This window comes from Scylla paramamosain, chromosome 1 (genome assembly GCF_035594125.1).
Source record: "Scylla paramamosain isolate STU-SP2022 chromosome 1, ASM3559412v1, whole genome shotgun sequence".
Lineage (NCBI taxonomy): Eukaryota > Metazoa > Arthropoda > Malacostraca > Decapoda > Portunidae > Scylla > Scylla paramamosain.
In genome coordinates, this window is record NC_087151.1 from 38282183 (window position 1) to 38303184 (window position 21002).

The window sequence follows — 21002 nt, forward strand, 5'->3', positions numbered from 1 at the left end:
AGAAGAAGAAGAAGAAGAAGAAGAAGAAGAAGAAGAAGAAGAAGAAGAAGAAGAAGAAGAAGAAGAAGAAGAAGAAGAAGAAGAAGAAGAAGAAGAAGAAGAAGAAGAAGAAGAAGAAGAAGAAGAAGAAGAAGAAGAAGAAGAAGAAGAAGAAGAAGAAGAAGAAGAAGAAGAAGAAGAAGAAGAAGAAGAAGAAGAAGAAGAAGAAGAAGAAGAAGAAGAAGAAGAAGAAGAAGAAGAAGAAGAAGAAGAAGAAGAAGAAGAAGAAGAAGAAGAAGAAGAAGAAGAAGAAGAAGAAGAAGAAGAAGAAGAAGAAGAAGAAGAAGAAGAAGAAGAAGAAGAAGAAGAAGAAGAAGAAGAAGAAGAAGAAGAAGAAGAAGAAGAAGAAGAAGAAGAAGAAGAAGAAGAAGAAGAAGAAGAAGAAGAAGAAGAAGAAGAAGAAGAAGAAGAAGAAGAAGAAGAAGAAGAAGAAGAAGAAGAAGAAGAAGAAGAAGAAGAAGAAGAAGAAGAGCAATTACATTAATAATGGTATCTTATCTAGAGATATGATGTTAATATTTTTTGCTAATATTTTTTTTATTAAAAAAGAAAACATATTTCATGAAAGATAGTATCTCTCTCTCTCTCTCTCTCTCTCTCTCTCTCTCTCTCTCTCTCTCTCTCTCTCTCTCTCTCTCTCTCTCTCTCTCTCTCTCTCTCTCTCTCTCTCTAATGGAGCCCTAAAGTTAGCTACAAAAACCTGCATACAAATAATCATTATGTCCTTATCAATTTCATGACTGGGCCGTGATGAAATGGAATCTTTATTATTCTGTCAATTGTGTTTGTTGTATTGGACTGCCCGCCTCCTCTCACTCCACGCCATACTGCCTGTAATTCTTTCCCCGTCCGTCTGTCCTTTCCTGATATTTGTCTGCCTATCACTCGCTAATTAAGTCTGTCTTCCTGTCACAGTGTATGTATGTCAGTGTGTTTCTCTGTCTGTATGTATGTACGTGTATGTACCTACGTATATATGTATGTATGTATATATGCAATGTGTACTATGCATGTATGCCTTGCGTATGAGTATGAATGCACGTGTATCTGTCCACACCAACTTTTTGTCACTTGCTTTGCCATTCTTTACTGCTACATACTATCTACTACTACTACTACTACTACTACTACTACTACTACTATTACTAGTAGTAGTACTACTACTACTATTACTAGTACTACTACTACTACTACTATTACTACTAGTACTGTTACTACTACTACTGCTACTGTTACTACTACTACTACTACTACTACTACTACTACTACTACTACTACTACTACTACTGTTACTACTACTACTACTACTACTACTACTACTACTACTACTACTGATAATAATAATAATAATATTATTATTATTATTATTATTATTATTATTATTATTATTATTATTATCAACAGCAGCAGCAACAACAACAACAACAACAACAACAACAACAATAAACAGAGAATCCCCTGCCTAGAGAGCCACCGCCTGGAAATTTAATGGAACCTCTTAAACTCTCCACGGCCCAATTACTCAACACCCAAAGACCAACAGAGACAGTACATGATTTAGCCGGAGCCACCGAGAGAGAGAGAGAGAGAGAGAGAGAGAGAGAGAGAGAGAGAGAGAGAGAGAGAGAGAGAGAGAGAGAGAGAGAGAGAGAGAGAGAGAGAGAGAGAGAGAGAGAGATATTCCATATTAAATATTTTCCAACTTTTTTTGTGTGTGTGTTTGTTTGTCTTTTCCTCAATGTTGTGAATGAAGCTCAGATTTGATCTTCTGTGTGCCAGCTTACATGCCAATACTCGTAAATGAAGAAAGGTAGATTGAAAGAAAAATATAATGATCGATGAGTAATTGCAAAATTCAGACATTATTATGCGTCAAATGACAGATTACCAAAACAAAATAATACACAGCTTGACATAATGATTATTGCAAGAAGTAATTAGAATAGTAATTGAGATATTTGCAAACTTAAATGAATAAAATATATGAATTTTTTAAAGACCATTACCAATGTAATACTTACCGCCAAATGGTCATTACCAAGACAAATTAATACGCAGGTTGACATGACTTTTATTGAAAGCCATTAGAATACTAAGGTAAACATTTATGAGTTGTTGTAATTCAAGAAATTTGAAGGACCAATGCACATTTTTTTTTTCAAACTCAACAAACAATTAGTAACGTGATGTAGAACAGGTCCCGAGAAACACTACTCAAAACATTTTTACATACTATTTAAAGAATTTTCAGACTAATGTACATCCTTTTCAAGAATTTCAAGAATTTTCAAATAGAGCAAACAATTAGCAAGATGAAGCAGAACAGCTCGCGAGGAATCATACAAACTGATCGCCTGCATTACCAGAATAAATGTTTTTGTTTGCCTTTTTTATGATTTGTAAGACGAGAAATCACGCCAATCATTCCCTGTCCTCGTAACGCCAAATTAATGACGAAAATTTTGTAGCACACGTGATTATCGCTGCCAAATTGTGACTGTGATTTACGTGTTGAGGCAATCGAGGCGTGCTGTGCTGAGGCCACGGCCTGGTATTCATGACAGACGTGTAATAAGCATTGAATAGAAATAGAAAGAACAGTTACTGGCTGAATATCGATGATAGTAAATGAAGACGATTAAATACGAGTATTTCAATCAATCTACGCCCCTTTGTAAATGATAATCTTGAAATAAATACATTCATTTAGCATAATTATAGAATGATTTTTTTCAATATTGATACTAAAATCTAAAGCAATTATATATTGATATTATTTTTAATTCTACATCCACACACCCGTTTCCTCACATGGATTATTCCTTCTACACCTTTCCTTAGTCCGAATCAAATCCTCTTCCTCCTCCAGATCCTCTTCTTCCTGTTTCACAAGAAGCAAATGAAATGCAATATAACTTTTACGAGGTCAGTGCAAGAAACGTGGGTGTGAGGCTGAAGCCGGCCAGCTCCTGCACTTCTCGTTGAAACATTCAATTACCAAACACTCGGCGGGGCTCTAGAAGTCATCACTGATAAATGTCTTGCGATGTCAAGCTGACTGATATATTACGGAAATTGCTGGCTTTTATGTGTGTGTGTGTGTGTGTGTGTGTGTGTGTGTGTGTGTGTGTGTGTGTAATAAAAATAATGATAATAATAATAATAATAATAATAATAATAATAATAATAATAATAATAATAATAATAATAATAATAATAATAATAATAATAGATTCATTAATCTTGTAGCCTTACAACTGAAAATCCACATTTTAACCCTAAGGAAGTATCTTACAATCTGGTACCGTGGATGCCAGATGGCGCCATTCAACCTAATAGATAAGCACGGATGGTCAGGCCACCCAGTGTGCATTTTTCTTTTCAGAGTTTATTTCTCCTACCAAGCAGTGGGTCACAACTTCCGACTTACACCAGGTACCTAATCACTGCTAGGTGAACAGGGCCTACACTTTAAAGAAGTCCTCCCAAAGACTTCTGACCATATCCGGGATTCGTACCCGGGCCTTCCGTATTGTGAATTGGGCACATTAACCGCTACACTAATAGGCCGTGTGTGTGTGTGTGTGTGTGTGTGTGTGTGTGTGTGTGTGTGTGTGTGTGTGTGTGTGTGTGTGTGTGTGTGTGTGTGTGTGTGTGTGTGTGTGTGTATATATATATATATATATATATATATATATATATATATATATATATATATATATATATATATATATATATATATATATATATATATATATATATATATATATATATATATATATATATATATATATATATATATATATATATATATATATATATATATATATATATATATATATATATATATATATATATATATATATATATATATATATATATATATATATATATATATATATATAGTACGATGGGCACCGGCCAAGGGCAACAAAATTATGAAAAAAAAAAAAACACTGAGAAGCCTATCCGAATAGAATAAAAAATTAAAGGATAAGCGTCTTGAAACCCTCTCGAAACAGTTCAAGTCATAGGAAGGAGGAAATACAGAACCAGGGGTGAGAAAACTGGCGGAGACGATTAAGAACGCCTAACATCATAAAAACTGTTTTAAATAAAAGATGAAATGTGAAGCTCACAGTTTAGATTACAAGTAAAGGAGGATGTTCAGTGAAGAAGAGGGGAACAGTTGAGTGTCATTAAAAAAGTGGAGATAGTTACCTGGTAAGTTGTGTCAAGCTGACATATGGAGGAATTTTTAAGGCATTGAACAATACTAAGTTTGCTCTGCCGGAATGAAAAATTTTAGGGAGATCAAAAGTCAGACATTCTGTGGGTTCCCTGCGTGAGCTGTTTACTTCCTAAGGGGTTGAACGGCTACGCAAAGACGTAAAAATGTGCAAGGTGGGTGTATATATATATATATATATATATATATATATATATATATATATATATATATATATATATATATATATATATATATATATATATATATATTTCAGCAGCAGCAGACGCAATGCAAAACAAGTAGCAAGTGTTTGTAGCAGTGCTCCGCTGCACTCGACCTGATTTCCCACAAGAATGAAGGAATGCAGCGATATGACGTGAGGGAGACGTGAGGGAACAGAGCGAGGCACGAGGAGTCTCTCAGGGAAGCAGAACATGTATGGCAGCACATCCCGTGCATGACGCCTGCTGCATGGGGAACATTCTGTGACCAGACTTTAAAATAGTTACTGAATCACCTTTATATATATATATATATATATATATATATATATATATATATATATATATATATATATATATATATATATATATATATATATATATATATATATATATATATTTTTTTTTTTTTTTTTTTTTTTTTTACCATTATTGAAACCTGACTTTCTGGCTTTCTGAATCTTACAAATCATCTGCCCACCTTGCTGGCTGGCTTGCTACACCGCTCCTCACCTGACAGAGAACACTACATAAAACACGGCACGCAACACACCGACACCCGGAAAAATCACAGTCAGCATCTTACGGAACATAATGCCTGTACTAGGTGAGATGGCGAGTGACACCAATACCGCAATAATCCATTGCCATGGAAACTGCCAGCTTTACTCACCATTGATTGACGCATGACGCTTTGTCACTCTATAAATAATAAAACAAAAAAAACTGCTCGAGAGGAATTTCAAACATTCATGCACGCTTCCAGCTGATCTGGAAACTGTCCATTTTCCAATCCGGTATTTATTAAGAGGCATCCATGCTTTGTCACTCATGTGTGCATAGTTCTTAACTATCGACGTTTGAAAGAAATCTGAAACATACATGTATATTCCCTAACGCTTCCCAACTAACTATTTCGTACCGTGGCACAAACTGAGACAATGGGTATTTAGTCCCATGGTATATTAACTACCCGATTGATTTTTTTTTTCTCATCCTTGGCAAAGATTTCATATGATGGACCTTTGATAAAATACTATACTCATGATATCAGTTTCATAGTGTTGGATGTCCTCGCCGTTCTACATTACACGCTCATTCTCTCTCTCCTTCAAATTAAAGTCCTTTTTGAAGACATTTCCATTATCCAGTCTCTGAATGAACTTCCAATAGACATTAATAAGACAAAAAAGTACTATATTTATTAATAAAAAAAAGACGAAAACTATTGCAGGAATAGTATGAACCCACACGTACGTAAAACAGTAAGTTGGAAAGGCTAAGAAATTTAAAGAACAGCACAAGCTCAGTGCCGAAAGTTAGGTATGACTTAAAACTTAATAAACAGCTATTATCAGCATTAGAGAAGAGAAGAAAATGCATGATATGGCCACACTACATAAAATGGTCTTTACCTTAGTGCGACACCTGCGTGGTGGATGCCACAGGTCACTGTCACCTGCACAAAAGGAGAGAAAAGAGCATGTTAACTACCGAACAAGGAACAGACATATATACACAACATAGTGTCCAATACCTTGCGCGGTACATTAACGACAATGTATAGTTAAACAGAATATTTGAGATATTTTAAAACAAGTATATATAACAAAATTGATCAAGGGAAGGGGAAAGTGATAATAGGGATGAAATCTAGCATAGAGTATTTACAAATTTGAAACAGATCAAGTAAATATAAAGGTTGGTTTCCGGAAAATATTCACTCATGATAAAGTGAAACAGACGTTTTAAAGTAACTTTGCTCTGAATCGTTTCAAAACAGTAAAATATTTTGATTTTTTATACGAGAAAATGAGAAAAAAAAATAATAAACAGAGAAGGTAAATAAATAATAATGATTAAATCGCTGCTGGTCAGACAGTCATCAATTATATTTTCTCCTCAACGTTCTGTTCTGAAATGCGTGTCATTAAAAAAAAATTGTAGACTTTTAACGATTCAAAAGCGAAAAGTTTTACCTTTTTGAAGTGGCGAAACTAAATTTTGTACATATTCAAATATTAATCTCGAAAGAAATGTGAAAACTCTCTCTCTCTCTCTCTCTCTCTCTCTCTCTCTCTCTCTCTCTCTCTCTCTCTCTCTCTCTCTCTCTCTCTCTCTCTCTCTCTCTCTCTCTCTCTCTCTCTCTCTCTCTCTCTCTCTCTCTCTCTCTCTCTCTCTCTCTCTCTCTCTCTCTTTCGTTTCACGCACAATGCAAAATTTTACACTTTTTTTTTTACTGTGATGCCCGATTTAGTTTTCTCCACAATTTTCTAACATGAAACTATGATGTAAAAAAAAAAAAAATCGTTACATCTGAATGACAAGTTTAGATGTCGCTCGAGGATCTCAAAAAAGGACTTATGTTTTGAGTTCAGACACGAGAATATCGACTCTTATTTGTGTTTTCTTGGTATCAATCTTTTCATATTGCATAAGGAACGCGTGAAATACATACCAAAACCGCGCTATCGTAAAATATGCAGGTTTATAAACAAGAGTTAACCATTACTCTCAATTATTCATCCTTTTTTTCTGGTAAACTCTGGAATTACTTCCTGCTTCTTTATTTCCTCTTTCTTATGACCTGAACTCTATTAAGAGGGAGGTTTCAAGATTATTTTGGCCTTTCTTTTGGGACTGGCATCTCAGTTGGCCTTTTTTTTTTCTTTTCGCCCTTCTTTTTGTACTGGGACATTGCTCCTCTTACATAAAAAATGCAGGAAATGTTGTGTGACTCTACGTATTTCCTTTTCTTTACACATCAGCAGCATTAGAAATTCATAACTCACGGCCCATTGACTCCAGGAAGGCGGCCGTATTAAGAGGGAAGCAAAAACTTAATCTTGCTCTGCCATGTCCCGGTTCTTGCGACTCAACTTTTCCTGCCTCTGTGAGCGCTCAAGTGTGAGAGGCGAGATGTCCAGTAAGGCTACAGGCAATGGTATCAACACACAAGACTAGCTGGCAAGAAAGTTATCTGCTAATGTGGTCAGTAGCAGGAATCAATAATGCTTTCAAGTCTTGGCCACCATTCGAACAAAATATAAACAAGAAGGAAATTTAAATGGAAACAAAATAATAGAAAGGTATAGTGTACGCAGTCACGTGGAAGTTAGATTAAAGGTTAAAAAAAATGATCGTCATAGGAAACTTGCTTCTGTGATACATGAAAATTTGAGTTATCGTGTATATAAAAATTTTAAAAAGTAATGATTCCAGGATATCCTAAATTTTTTTTTTTTTCAAGGGAAGCACACCACTGAGAGAGATATAGATATGCCAGCCAAACACGGACGTCATCTGTGTCTGAGGAACTCTGCACAAGGGCAAGAAAACAGGAAAAGAGAGGTCTGTCTACCCAGGCTGGCTGAAAAAAATATATATACTTCCGCATCTTTCTTCTCTTCACAAGTTTATTTCATTTGTCTTCCCATCACTGAAACACTTTCATATTTCAAATAGCAACGGCATCATTTCAAGCAACACTCAACCGTCTAGCCCTCGCTGGCACCATAAGACACTGTGCTACCAATGCCATAACTTAATAACATGCAGAGGACAGTATTTACCTCTATGAGTGGGCGGGTGATTGGCGCGGGTGGGGAAGCAGAACCCCAGGCACACTTCTCTGGTTTTATTTCACGCGTCATGTGTTTTAATCCAGCCGCGTGCTGACCATAACGCTGGACGCCTATGAGGGGCGCGACCATAAAGGTGTGGCGCCCAGCATGGCTGCACAGGGTGAAAAGTTCAGTGCGGCATAATTGACTTCTTTCTGCGTGGCCTCAGGGATTCGCTTACATGCTCACACACACACACACACACACACACACACACACACACACACACACACACACGGTATTATTTAATTCTTCTCTCCACGCAACTTCCTCTACAACGCACAACACAAAAAGCTACCACAGCCTTCACTGCCCGTTTACAAACCTCCATTTCTTAAAACCAGGTATTTTTCCGACACAAAGAACCTCCACCAACTCCGCCAGCCTCTGTTCCTGCGTTCCGAAGGAAGAGGAATCAGCATCTTTCATTCATAAGTACGTTTACATGTGGTATCTTTCCTCTCCCCACACGTCACCCTCCTCCTCTCCCCTCGTTCTCGTTGTCGTCCTCATCCTCTTCCTCCCCTCCCGCCTCGTTTCTAGTCACCTACTATTCGTGTCACGTCTTCTGGGAATTAAATTACAGAGGAGATCCTTTGTCGAGGAAAAATATTTTAATTACACCGTGTACGTGGCTAAGTTGCCGTAGCATTTAATTGAAACCATTAATGTTTTGAGGCGACCCCCACAGCAGACAGAGAGAGAGAGAGAGAGAGAGAGAGAGAGAGAGAGAGAGAGAGAGAGAGAGAGAGAGAGAGAGAGAGAGAGAGAGAGAGAGAGAGAGAGAGAGAGAGAGAGAGAGAGAGAGAGAGAGAGAGAGAGAGAGAGAGAGAGAGAGAGAGAGGGGTACAGGAAGGGAGATAGACAGAAAGAGAGAAAAACACAAATAGAGCGACAAAGACTAATAAATAGATAGACAAACAGACCATAAAATATACACAAAAAAAATAAATAAATAAATAAAAGACAGACAAAAAAAAATAATCAATGAAATACTGAAACAACAACATAACAACCCAAACAAAGACGCATTAACATACACTTACCAACTCATCCACTCTCACTTCCCACCAAAAAATAAAAAATAAAAAATAAATAAACAAACAAATAAAACAAATAAATCAAATAATACTAGTAATAATAAAAAAATAAATAAATAAATAACACAACCCCCTCATTCCAGCTCAATAAACGAACATTTACCTGTGACTCCGCCAGGTATGAATCAGAGGCTGAGTTACCTGTCTGTCTGGCTGGCTGGCTGGCTGGCTGGCTGGCTGGCTGGCTGGCTGGCGGTGCGGGGCAAAACGTTTCTCTGTGTTGCTCTAATTTTCTCTGAGTCGTTTACTTCCATTACTCTCTGCTCGCTCCTCCCAGACGCTCCCTTCATTAGGTCTCCCCTTCGCTGGCCTCCTCCATACTAAGTGAGTTTTTCCTTCCTTCTTTGTCCACTCTTCAGTAATTACGTGTTTCTCAGGGACAGTGGGAATGCCGAGGGGGGAAGGGAGGAGGGGAGGAAAAGGAGTAGGAGACACGGAGAATGGGAGAGAAAGTCAGGAGAGAAAGGAGGAGAGGGAGATAGACCTGGAAAAGGCAGGAGAGGAAAAGGAGAGGGAGACAGAAAGACAGAGAGAGGCAGGAGGCAAAGAAGAAAGAAGGAGATACAGCTGGACGGAAAAAAAAACAGCAAAAGGAAGGGGATGAAAAAGAGGAGAAAATAAAGAAATGGAGAGAGGCAAGAAAAAAAAGGAGATAGAGAGAGATAAAGAGTGAGAAAGCGCAGGGGAAAAGGCAGGAAAGAGAAGGAAATGAGGTAGCTAGAAGAAAGAGAGAAAGAGAGAGAGAGAGAGAGAGAGAGAGAGAGAGAGAGAGAGAGAGAGAGAGAGAGAGAGAGAGAGAGAGAGAGAGAGAGAGAGAGAGAGAGAGAGAGAGAGAGAGAGAGAGAGAGGGGTAAGGGAAGGAAAGGAGGAAGGTGAAAGGGTTAGAAAGTTTGGGGTTTCGGAATGTGTTGGGATGGGCGGCTTGGTTCAGGGTAGAAAAGGAGAATTACTAGGGTGTAGGGGAGCACCGACCCCCGCGTGCGCGTGTGTGGGCGGGACATCACAGCCTCGGCCACCTTCCCGCCCGCTGGGTTTAGGAGTGGTCGTGTTGATTGTGGTTATGGTGTTGTGAGTACGATGGGATAATATGCACCACCACCAGGAACACTAGCATCAGTAACAGCAAAACACATCAAAGGTAAAGGCATTACTATTATTATTATTATTATTATTATTATTATTATTATTATTATTATTATTACTATCTGTTGCTGCTCCTGCCGTTACGATATTTTTAAATTGCTATTATTATTGTTATTATTATTGATATTATCATCATCTAATATAACAGCTATACTAGAGCGAGAATAAAAAAAAAGTTATGAAAAATAATAATTTATTTATTACTAACATATCAACAACACTACTAACAATTGACATTGATAACGCAATACGAACAAAAACACCACCACCACCACCAACAACAGCAACACAACAACAACAAAAACACCCCACAAAACCAACAGCAACAACACTACCACCGCCACCACCATCACAACACAACCACAGCAACAACACTACCACCACCACCACCATCACAACACAACCACAGCAACAACACTACCACCGCCACCACCATCACAACACAACCACAGCAACAACACTACCACCACCACCACCATCACAACACAACCACAGCAACAACACCCATCAGCAATAGCAACAGAACGAGATGACCAGCCCGTCATTCTCTCTCTCTCTCTCTCTCTCTCTCTCTCTCTCTCTCTCTCTCTCTCTCTCTCTCTCTCTCTCTCTCTCTCTCTCTCTCTCTCTCTCTCTTCCCCTTACTTTCCACTCGTCCCGATCTCTGCACCACAGCCTTGCGACACCTCACAACTTCAACTCGACCCCCGCACCTTTCCCTGCCGCTGGCCACCTCCGGCAGCAGGAAAGGGTCACGAGTCACACGCCGTAGAGCAGCAAGGGATGACGCAACAATTGTGTACCAGCGTAAGGAACTGCCCCCGCCATTCCATACACGATGAAATAAGTAAAGTTGGGAACAATAATTAATTCTATGTACAGGAGCAGCAGCAGTGGTGGCCATTGTTCAAGGTAATTAGACTTTCTGTTCACGTTTCTGGTTCTCTGCAGGGGACACACACACACACACACACACACACACACACACACACACACACACACACACACACTTCAACTAATTAATGAAACTAACCTCAACTAACTAGCTGAACTTATTACTACATAAATCATAACACTGGTAGTAATTACAATGTGTGCCTAGCATCCAGCATTGCACCAGCTCGGAGCAACACAGCACAGCACGGCGCAGCACGACACAGCACACTACACTGCCTCCCCACGCTCCATAAACGCCTGCATTACACTCATCCACGCACAAAGGTTCTTACTTATTATATCAAAGCTTCCCCTGCCTTCATAGTGCATGATATCATCCTAAGCCGTGTGCCTGCAGAAAGTCGCCAGCCGGTCCAAGTAATTTAAAGCAAGAAGTGGGTTTGGTTAAGAGGAGCGAGGGAGTTATGATAGGACTGCCACTCGTAGGTCCATTGGACTCTTACTCCTTCCTTTATGTCATGTTCTTTTAGGTCATCATGTGCGTCTTATGAAGTAAACATAATGAGTATGCAAAAACTCCAGTTTCTATAGCATTACGTCTTGATGGAAAGACTTAGAAACGTGCTAATGAATGTTATGATGTCCAAAGTTCTATGCCTTGAGGAAGGGAAAGATCCGAGATGGATATTGTTTAGGTTCTAGAAGACACTTGCTTTTTAAGAAGAGAAAAATAAACTAATGAAACCATCGTATTTTCAACCTCATATAAACACAAACTGTGGTGAGAAAAGGAAAAGCTAAAGACTGATGAGCTTTCAAAACTAAGGTGCCCTAATTTTACCCCACCAAAAAAAAAAAAAAAAAAAAAAAGCACAACGAAATATTATCTGTATTTCTGACTTCTCAGAAAGACGTATTAAAAAAAATACTGAAGAACGCTAAATCTCTACTTCAACTTAATTTCATCCTATAGATAACCACATTAAGTAATTCAGAAACTAATTAAAAACATTAATATGCTAACTAATAAAACACACATCAAACAACAAAACCCCATCAGGTCCTTCCTAACCCATCTTACAAATCCTGCCGTCACCTTCATAACTTCCTGGTGTGGCAGTGATGGAGGGAAGGCGCCGCACTTCCTCGTGCCGCTATGCTCGGTTCCCTCGTCACCCTGAAACAAATGAGTGTTGGGTGCCGCGCGTCAATGCCTTTCTCCTCGCTAACAGTGCCTTAAGGGAAGTAATAGGGAGTGCGGGTCTAGGTTTGCTTGTTTCTTCCTGATTTAGTGTGTGTGTTGCTTGCTGCAGCCTTGGGAAGGAATGGATAGTGCTGGTAAAGGGATCAGAAAAAGTTTTACACTTGAAGCCTTAATGTGAAGGAAAGGAGTAGCAGGGAAAGTGGGTTACAAGGATGTGAATGAGCGGCGAGCAAGGGCGAGTCACATGGCGGAGTGTAATGAGGCATCGAGGTAATGGGCAAGGCGAGGACACAGGCGGCGACAGCACATGTGAGGCAACTGTCGCCCTCAAAATGCGGAAAAAGGAACAACTTTATACAATATGATCGTGGGATAAATTCATTCAACATACACACACACACACACACACACACACACAGAGAGAGAGAGAGAGAGAGAGAGAGAGAGAGAGAGAGAGAGAGAGAGAGAGAGAGAGAGAGAGAGAGAGAGAGAGAGAGAGAGAGAGAGAGAGAGAGAGAGAGAGAGAGAATATATATATATATATATATATATATATATATATATATATATATATATATATATATATATATATATATATATATATATATATATATATATATATATATATATATATATATATATATATATATATATATATATATATATATGTAAGCAGGGCATTGAAAAGAAAAATTCAGTCCGTATATATATTCATGGCGGGAACGATGGGAAGAGCGAGAGAGAGAGAGAGAGAGAGAGAGAGAGAGAGAGAGAGAGAGAGAGAGAGAGAGAGAGAGAGAGAGAGAGAGAGAGTCTCCACAGGAGGTCCATACCCGCATCGGCGAGCCAATACGTTCCCGCCAAAAAGTCGGTTCACTATTCGTTCTGGTTTTCTTACGTTCTATCAACAAATATAAAAATCCATCACTAAAAATGAAAGCCATCTATCCACCCATATTGTTCCCTTTAAGAAAGGAAAGAAAAACAGACAAAAATACACATACGTAACCTTTTTCTTTCTGTTTCAATGTACATATACGTAACCCTAAAACTACGTTTGTGTGATTCTGTTCTCCATCTTCCTCCTCCTCCTCCTCCTCCTCCTCCTCCTCCTCCTCCTCCTCCTCCTCCTCCTCCTCCGCTTTCCTTTCCTTCTACGATCCTTTCTTCCCCTGCTGGTGCCTGCCGTTTTTCTCTTTGTCAATTCTCTTCTCTTTATTTCTCTTCACCCTCCCTCCCTCACTTCGTCCCTCCCTCCGCTCTGGCAGTCACACAGGAGACAACTTGGAACCACATTTTCTCTTTCTATTTAGAGTCAAAGCAACAGACTTCCAATACGACTTCCAGGTATTATATATGTGTGAATTTGCGTTGATTGAAAGAAAACTGAAAAGATAAATAGTGCACAGATACGAACGAACACACACACACACACACACACACACACACACACACACACACACACACACACACACACACACACACACACACACACACACACACACACACACACCTGTACAAGTCAATATCCGGTACAAGTATTGTTACACCACTACAAACTCCACCACCGCCACGACCACCATCACCAGTATAGTAATAATCCTTTCTTCCCATACGGCGACATATAATCTCCACCTGCAGGAAGTACTCACCACTTTCTTCATCACGCAGGTCGTTCACACGTAACTGATGGCAGGAGTTATTATCCCGAGGACAAGAGAAAAAGAAATCTGATCTGATTCTCTGTGCTAGACGTAGGACATTTTATCCGAGTGGTTGATTTGTAAAGCTATATGGCTTAGAGAATCATCGCTGAGCATTATGTTTGGCCTGGGTGATGTGCATATGATTCTTAGAGTTAGTAATCAGGAAAGAACAAAGAAGCATTGGGTTCAAGAGTGACAAAGAAAAATTAAAGAAAAAATTATGAAGAAACAGGCACAGAAATGGGGTGGTAGATGATTCTGACTCAATAATTACGTTCTCAGTGTTGAGTCAATAATGAACTTTAAAAAAATGAAGTAAATTTGTAGATAATGATGATAAGTTGGTCGAGGTAAGTATGTTTCACACAATGACAGCTGCGTGCTGGACTGCTGATTTCTTAACAGTTTCAGTGCTTGCATCTCCTGTCAGTCCTACACTGCAGTAATCTAGAAATATGACTCACTCAACGTTTAGTCCAGCTGATTGATAAATACGCAGATAGAAACTACAACAGTGCTACCAATAGCCCGGCAGCGGCCACCCGTCACTTTCACCCACACACCACTCACCACTCGTTGCCTCACACTTTTTGACATCGTAACTTAAATCTGGTTGCCTCATAGCGTAGAGTTATGGTTGCATTTAAACGAAAATTTTAAACATCTGAATCTCGTAAAGTTGCTTTAAATTCTTACTTACGCTAAAAGTAAATTAGTTTCTTACTGGTTTCTTACAAGTAGTGAGTGAGTTCATTATTGTCTTGTATTATCATTGTTTTAAAAACCTCTTATTTTTTATCTATTTATTTATTTATTTATTAAGTTCCAAGAGGCCACCGGTACACTGGTCGTCAAACTTTCAAGAACATTCCGAATAAGTGCACGTCCACAGCCGAAGCTTTCCCGCCGCCATCAATGAACGACAAAGTTACAAGACGTAATTAAGAATGATAGCCTTGTTTACAACTCGCTAAGATCAATATATCGACGGCTTCCCACATACCTCAGATATCTACAAGGAATACAGGAATACAAGGAAAAGAAGGAATACAAGGAATACCCATTCCCCCATTCATTACCATCGTCTCTGACATAACACCCAAACCGATACATTAGAGTAACACCACATCCTCTTTCACCAAAGGTACTAATTATAGAAACACGAAGTTAGCATCCATTAATAAGGGACTTTCGTAACCAACACTGAGGTGAATAAAACTCATACGTAGATTTTTAGGCATTAAGCTCAAGAAAACAGACTTATCAGCATAATATCCATAAGGGACGGGAAACCTAATTACTTAGCTTAACTTGCGGAAGAAGAATACGCCACACTTGAGCTGCCACACGCTGAACAACGAAGAAGCTGCCTGAGCTCAGCATCAGGATCATCAACATGACCCAAGAAGGAGCGAAGCTTGACTCATTCACAGCGGCAACAAAAACTCTTAGTTCCAGCACTCATTTCCCAGAGAGAGAGAGAGAGAGAGAGAGAGAGAGAGAGAGAGAGAGAGAGAGAGAGAGAGAGAGAGAGAGAGAGAGAGAGAGAGAGAGAGAGAGGGGGGGGGAAATTTTATTCGTTATTCATGGTTTACATCCTACACACGGAATGCCAGACAGAGGGCAATCGATCCCAGACAGACTCCAGTGCAGGAAAGAGTTCTCGGAGGTCCCAGTCTTACTTCGTCTTGTTAACGGAGCTCTAGCGAAAGTTATTCAGATTTTTCAGTGGCGATTTCATGATTCTAGTGACAAACATGGATTCTACATCATTTATAGAAAAATACCCCATGAGAACACGACTTATCATCTTGCTGTCCTTTGAAAGTAAGAGATCCTAAAGGATCTGAAAATAGAGGCTTTAATTCCTTATCGTGCTTGTGTTTTGGTATCGATGGCGTATTGGGTTTGTTGATAAAATAATAAAGACAAATAGAAAACTCTTACTTGTGTGCTTGTATGCAGGTTTTTATCACGTGCACGAAGATAAGGTGGGTAAGGTGCTAACGAGCAGCGAAAACACGCGCTCAGTGTTCGATTTTCCTAGACTGACAGGTAAATTTTGCTGCATTCCAAAGTCGAGGAGAAAAAAGCCTTCCCCTTCCCATGAAGGCATAAATATTTCGGGCATCCACTACCAAACAGGCCCGGGCGCTCTTTGAAAGTTTCACCAACACCCACATAACGTTCACGGAAGAGAATTATTCGACAGCCAAACCCAGCTGAAAGGACACGGAAGCTGTGTTGGTCCGTGCATGTACCCGGACCCATAACTCCGATCCACCGATGTGTTCGTTATCTCCACTATTGTCTCTCGTGCAGTTATTATAGGAACACACTCCGTGACTCAGCCAAATAGATGAATATATACTGACAAAAAAGGCAGGCAAATCAAGAGATAAAAGCTGGATAAGGATGACCACAAAATGAGTTCTTCCCACAATATTACACAACGAATTTAAGAAGTCAATGAAATACATTTGCTATTCCCTTGTCCTCCCATTCAATAATTTCTGGACTAAATATGTGGTAAAACATAGATAACTATAAATTACCTCATAGATCATAACACGATTGATTCACTGAGTCAGTAAAAAATATTTGTAAAAGGCCAGCTGATCTCCCCTCCTGTATTTCCAAAACTTCGTGCGTGAATTCAGAAGCAAGGCAAAAATTTATGCTGGTACTTTTTTAATGAACGGAACAACAAGTGAGGGCTATGAAATAGAAACAGGAAGAATGAACTGACGGAGTAAAGAAGTAAAATGTATTTATTTCCTTTGAATTAGTTTTATACGAGATCTAAGTAACTTTTGTGCAATAATTCCTTAATTTCGGCGAGTTTCGGACATGAGCCTCGTATCAGAATTGCCAATAAAATGATTTCCCTGTGAAAGAATGGGATCTTTCAGTATATTTTTACTGTTCCTCCTTTTTATGCATTCGCATATCAGCTCTTTTTCACAGTTGCGGTATGTATTTTTGGAGGAAGCCTGTGATTGGTGCACCGCGTAGCCACTCAGGGCCTGGGCCTCGGCGGTGGTGTGGGTTCCAGCAGCGGCGTGGCTCCACCTGGCGGGCGGCGCCGCGAGCTGCCCTGTGTGCCTCGCTGATTGGCCTCACCGAGCAGCTTCACGGCATGGCACGCCATGCATTCATCACCAATGCAATACAGTCTCGTTCCATCATGAATGTTAATTTTATCATGAATGATGAATGTAGTAATTATCATTATTGGCTCCACTCGTTCAGTCATTACATTAACCTGCAATGTCCTCCACATACATGTTTTCTATATACATTTTCACCCTGTTTTGATGAGCAAGTTCAATGCATTGCAATCATGTTCATTACACGGACTAATTAAATCGACGTAACGTGATTTACTTTAATTGCAAAACAAAGTTTTGTGTAATTACGTTAAAAACGATGTGTGCAACTCGCAAAGGCCCATTATTTATCTACTATTTTAGGCTTATTAGATATATTTTGAAGAACAGATTGCAGTTAACAGAAAATTGTTTCAGGCGCAGCAAATTTTCCCACTGGGAAACAAAATCTCTTCACCGAGACACATTCCTGTTTCGTTCATTCACGCCTGAGAGACACAAGGCCGCTGCACAGTGTGCCGAGACTAAATGACGAGTCACCTTGACATTCCCGTGAGAAAAGGCGTTTCCAAGGGTAAAAGCAGTCGTGTATGTGTGTGTGTGTGTGTGTGTGTGTGTGTGTGTGTGTGTGTGTGTGTGTGTGTGTGTGTGTGTGTGTGTGTGTGTGTGTGTGTGTGTGTGTGTGTGTGTGTGTGTGTGTGTGTGTGTGTGTGTGATCCCTACCATCATTCACCTGGATGGCACACGCAGCAGGCTGGAGCAGGTGGCGTGGATGAGGGTCAGTACCAGCACATCGAGCAGGCGGAACCGCAGGTAACGTAGGCTCCTCGTCCCTCCCATACCCTCACCAGGACACGCTAAGCCTACCAATGAGAGACAACCTTGCTTTCCCATATCAAAATCTGCCTTCCTTTGACAATGAAAACACTTTGAAGCAGATGGTAATATATAAAAACACCAACTAAGGGAAGGAGTATATGCGTGCACCGCCCGACTAGCCTGAAGGTAAGAAAAACACCTCCGCCTTGAAAGGTCATTAAACATTTGTTATTGACACCGACACGGGGAGCACTTAGTATGATTATTCTTCAGTTTATCCAGGCATCGACTTATACCTGTAGATATTTTCAGCGTCAAAAGATAAGGAAGGGGCAAGGTTGTTGGTTTCATTTTCATGTGTTGATATTAACAGTAGTAGTAGTAGTAGTAGTAGTAGTAGTAGTAGTAGTAGTAGTAGTAGTAGTAGTAGTAGAAGCGGCAGCGGTAGCACCAGCAGCAGCAGTAAAAGTGGTATTTGTAAAAGTGGTTGCACCAATAATTATCGCATTAACTAATTACTATAATCAAACAAATAGGACATTGTAATATTCATACAACCAAACATGAATTCACAACCCTATCAAACACACACACACACACACACACACACACACACACACACCAATGAGGACACGAGCACGGAACCCCAGAACACGGAGGGCCAAGGAACAACGCGAGTGTCATTAGCAGAAGTACGGGCCATTACTGGCTGACGACAGGAGATTATAGGCGGCGCTTGTGGTCTATGGAGACTATCAACTAATACAGGAGGGAGATTGGTGTAGGCGACCCATTACCCTAAACAAGAGGTCATTACGTCTAGATAGCGGGGACCAGAGGTGTTGTATAGGGGAGTTAAGGCGCTGCTGCTGGGTTAACGAGTGTGTGTGTGTGTGTGTGTGTGTGTGTGTGTGTGTGTGTGTGTGTAGCAAATAGGCCCTGAGTTGTGTTCGTGTGGTTCTGTTTCAAAACCTATATTTTAATCAGTCTTTCCTTCAGCTATTTCAGTGTAGTACTCTTCTTGTGTGTGTGTGTGTGTGTGTGTGTGTGTGTGTGTGTGTGTGTGTGTGTGTGTGTGTGTGTGTGTGTGTGTGTCCCAAAATGCAGTTTGTCGACAGCTTAAGCGTATCTTTACTCTTGTGGCTATACAAGGCGGCAAGCTAATTCCTCCTTTCATACACTCCTGCATTTGGTTCTCCCCTTGGCAGCGATTACGTTATGCAAAACAAGCGCAGGTGTTCTTGAGCGCGGCCAAACTAACTTCATCTCTCGCGGAACAACTTGCAGAAGAGGCGAGGGAAGGAAGAGGAAGCATTCAGCAAACGCCTCTTGGGAGAGAAAATCTGTTCGTGGACGGAATATCAAAACTGACTGAAATACTCCCGGCACAAGCTGGCTGGAAGTCTGGAGACCAAGATTTCACACGTTAAATCGTACTGTAAAATGAATTACAGAGGCTCAAACTTGACTCCTTTTCAGAGACTTTCCACAAATAGACTTAAATCCGCAAATCTTTTTTAAGCAGGATAAGAAAGAATGCATAAATCCTCTTTGCAGAACATCTTGCAGCTAATGTTGATAATGGAGGAGAGGAGAGGAGAGAACAGGAGAGGAGAGAAGAGAAAAATAAAGGAAAGGAAGGAAGAGGAAAAGGAAAAGAGAAGGAAATAAAAGGAAAGGAAAGAAGCGAAAAGGAAAGTAAGGGAAAGAAAAGTATAGGAAAGGAAAAGAGGAAAGAAAGGGAAGGAAAGGAAAGGAGAGGCAAGGAGAGGAAAAGAAAGGAAAGGAGAGAAAGAGGAAGAAAGGCTAGGAAATTAAATGAAAAAGGAAAGGAAAGAAAAAAAGAAAATGAGAGGAAAGGAGAGGTGAGGAGAGGAAAAGAGAGAAAAGGAGAGAAAAGGAAAGCAAGGCTAAACGCTGAAAGGTAACGTAACTTACAGTAATGGTGAAGTGGATGAATTCTAGTAAAGTTTTTGAGAGCACAGATAAATAAATTGTGGACTTTTTTTCTCTCTCTCTCATGTGTGTGTGTGTGTGTGTGTGTGTGTGTGTGTGTGTGTGTGTGTGTGTGTGTGTGTGTGTGTGTGTGTGTGTGTGTGTGTGTGTGTGTGTGTGTGTGTGTGTGTGTGTGTGTGTGTGTGTGTGTACAGCCATGCATAGAGACACTAGCCTGGTCATTACTAAACACAACAGTCTTAGCAAGCTCCATAGTCTGACCCAGAACCTTCGCCAGTACTACGATGCTAAACAGAACACCATAGCACGAGGTGGAAAAAATCCTAAAACCCACATCATTCAATTGAGAACCGAACGAGGGAAAGAGAAAAGAAATCTGAGGGAAGTACTATAATTATCGAAGGTAGTACTTGAGCACTCCTTTCCCTTTTTCTTCCACGAGCGAGGGAAGGGAAGGAAATTCATATATATTATAGAAATCATGGAAAAAAAAAACCACCTTTAAAGGACGTAAGGAACGGAAGTAGACGAGACCAGGGACATAAAAGCGCTCATTATCTCAGAGACTCGGGCCAAGCCATTAGCATATAAACTCGTCAATGGAGGAGTTTCGGCCGCGGCCTCAGCAAGACTAATGGTCCGGCATTGACAGAGTCGGGCGGCTTGGCCAGGTATGAGCCTCACTCCATCCAAGGTAGAGGAAAGATCCCGCCACTGCCGCTGCCGCCCAGGGCTAAGAAGAAAGTCCAGGAATTGGATGAATAGGGTATGTCCTAACGAAGAGGGCAAAAAGACCCAAGGGTGATTTTTTTTCTTTTTTCTTCATCTTTTTGGTTTTAACGATAACGAGGATGCGATTAAAAGAAGGTGGTGTTGAGAAGAAACTTACGAACGTGTTTGTGTAAGTTTCTTGTTAATGCATTTCAGTTAGGTCAAGTGTAATGGTTCTCTCT

At 40.0% G+C, this 21002-nt stretch overlaps 1 protein-coding gene across 5 annotated transcripts in view; it reads right to left on the reverse strand.

Annotated features, from left to right (window-relative positions):
- Positions 1-21002, reverse strand: part of LOC135105136 (uncharacterized) — a 405375-nt gene that overhangs the window by 163142 nt on the left and 221231 nt on the right. For all 5 annotated transcript variants that reach the window (XR_010270726.1, XM_064013202.1, XM_064013186.1 and 2 more), the window contains one exon: positions 5907-5950. Coding sequence is in view for 4 of the 5 variants with exons in the window: in XM_064013202.1 (XP_063869272.1) it covers positions 5907-5950 (44 nt within the window). In the remaining variant the exon portion in view is untranslated. The remainder of the gene's footprint in view (positions 1-5906; positions 5951-21002) is intronic.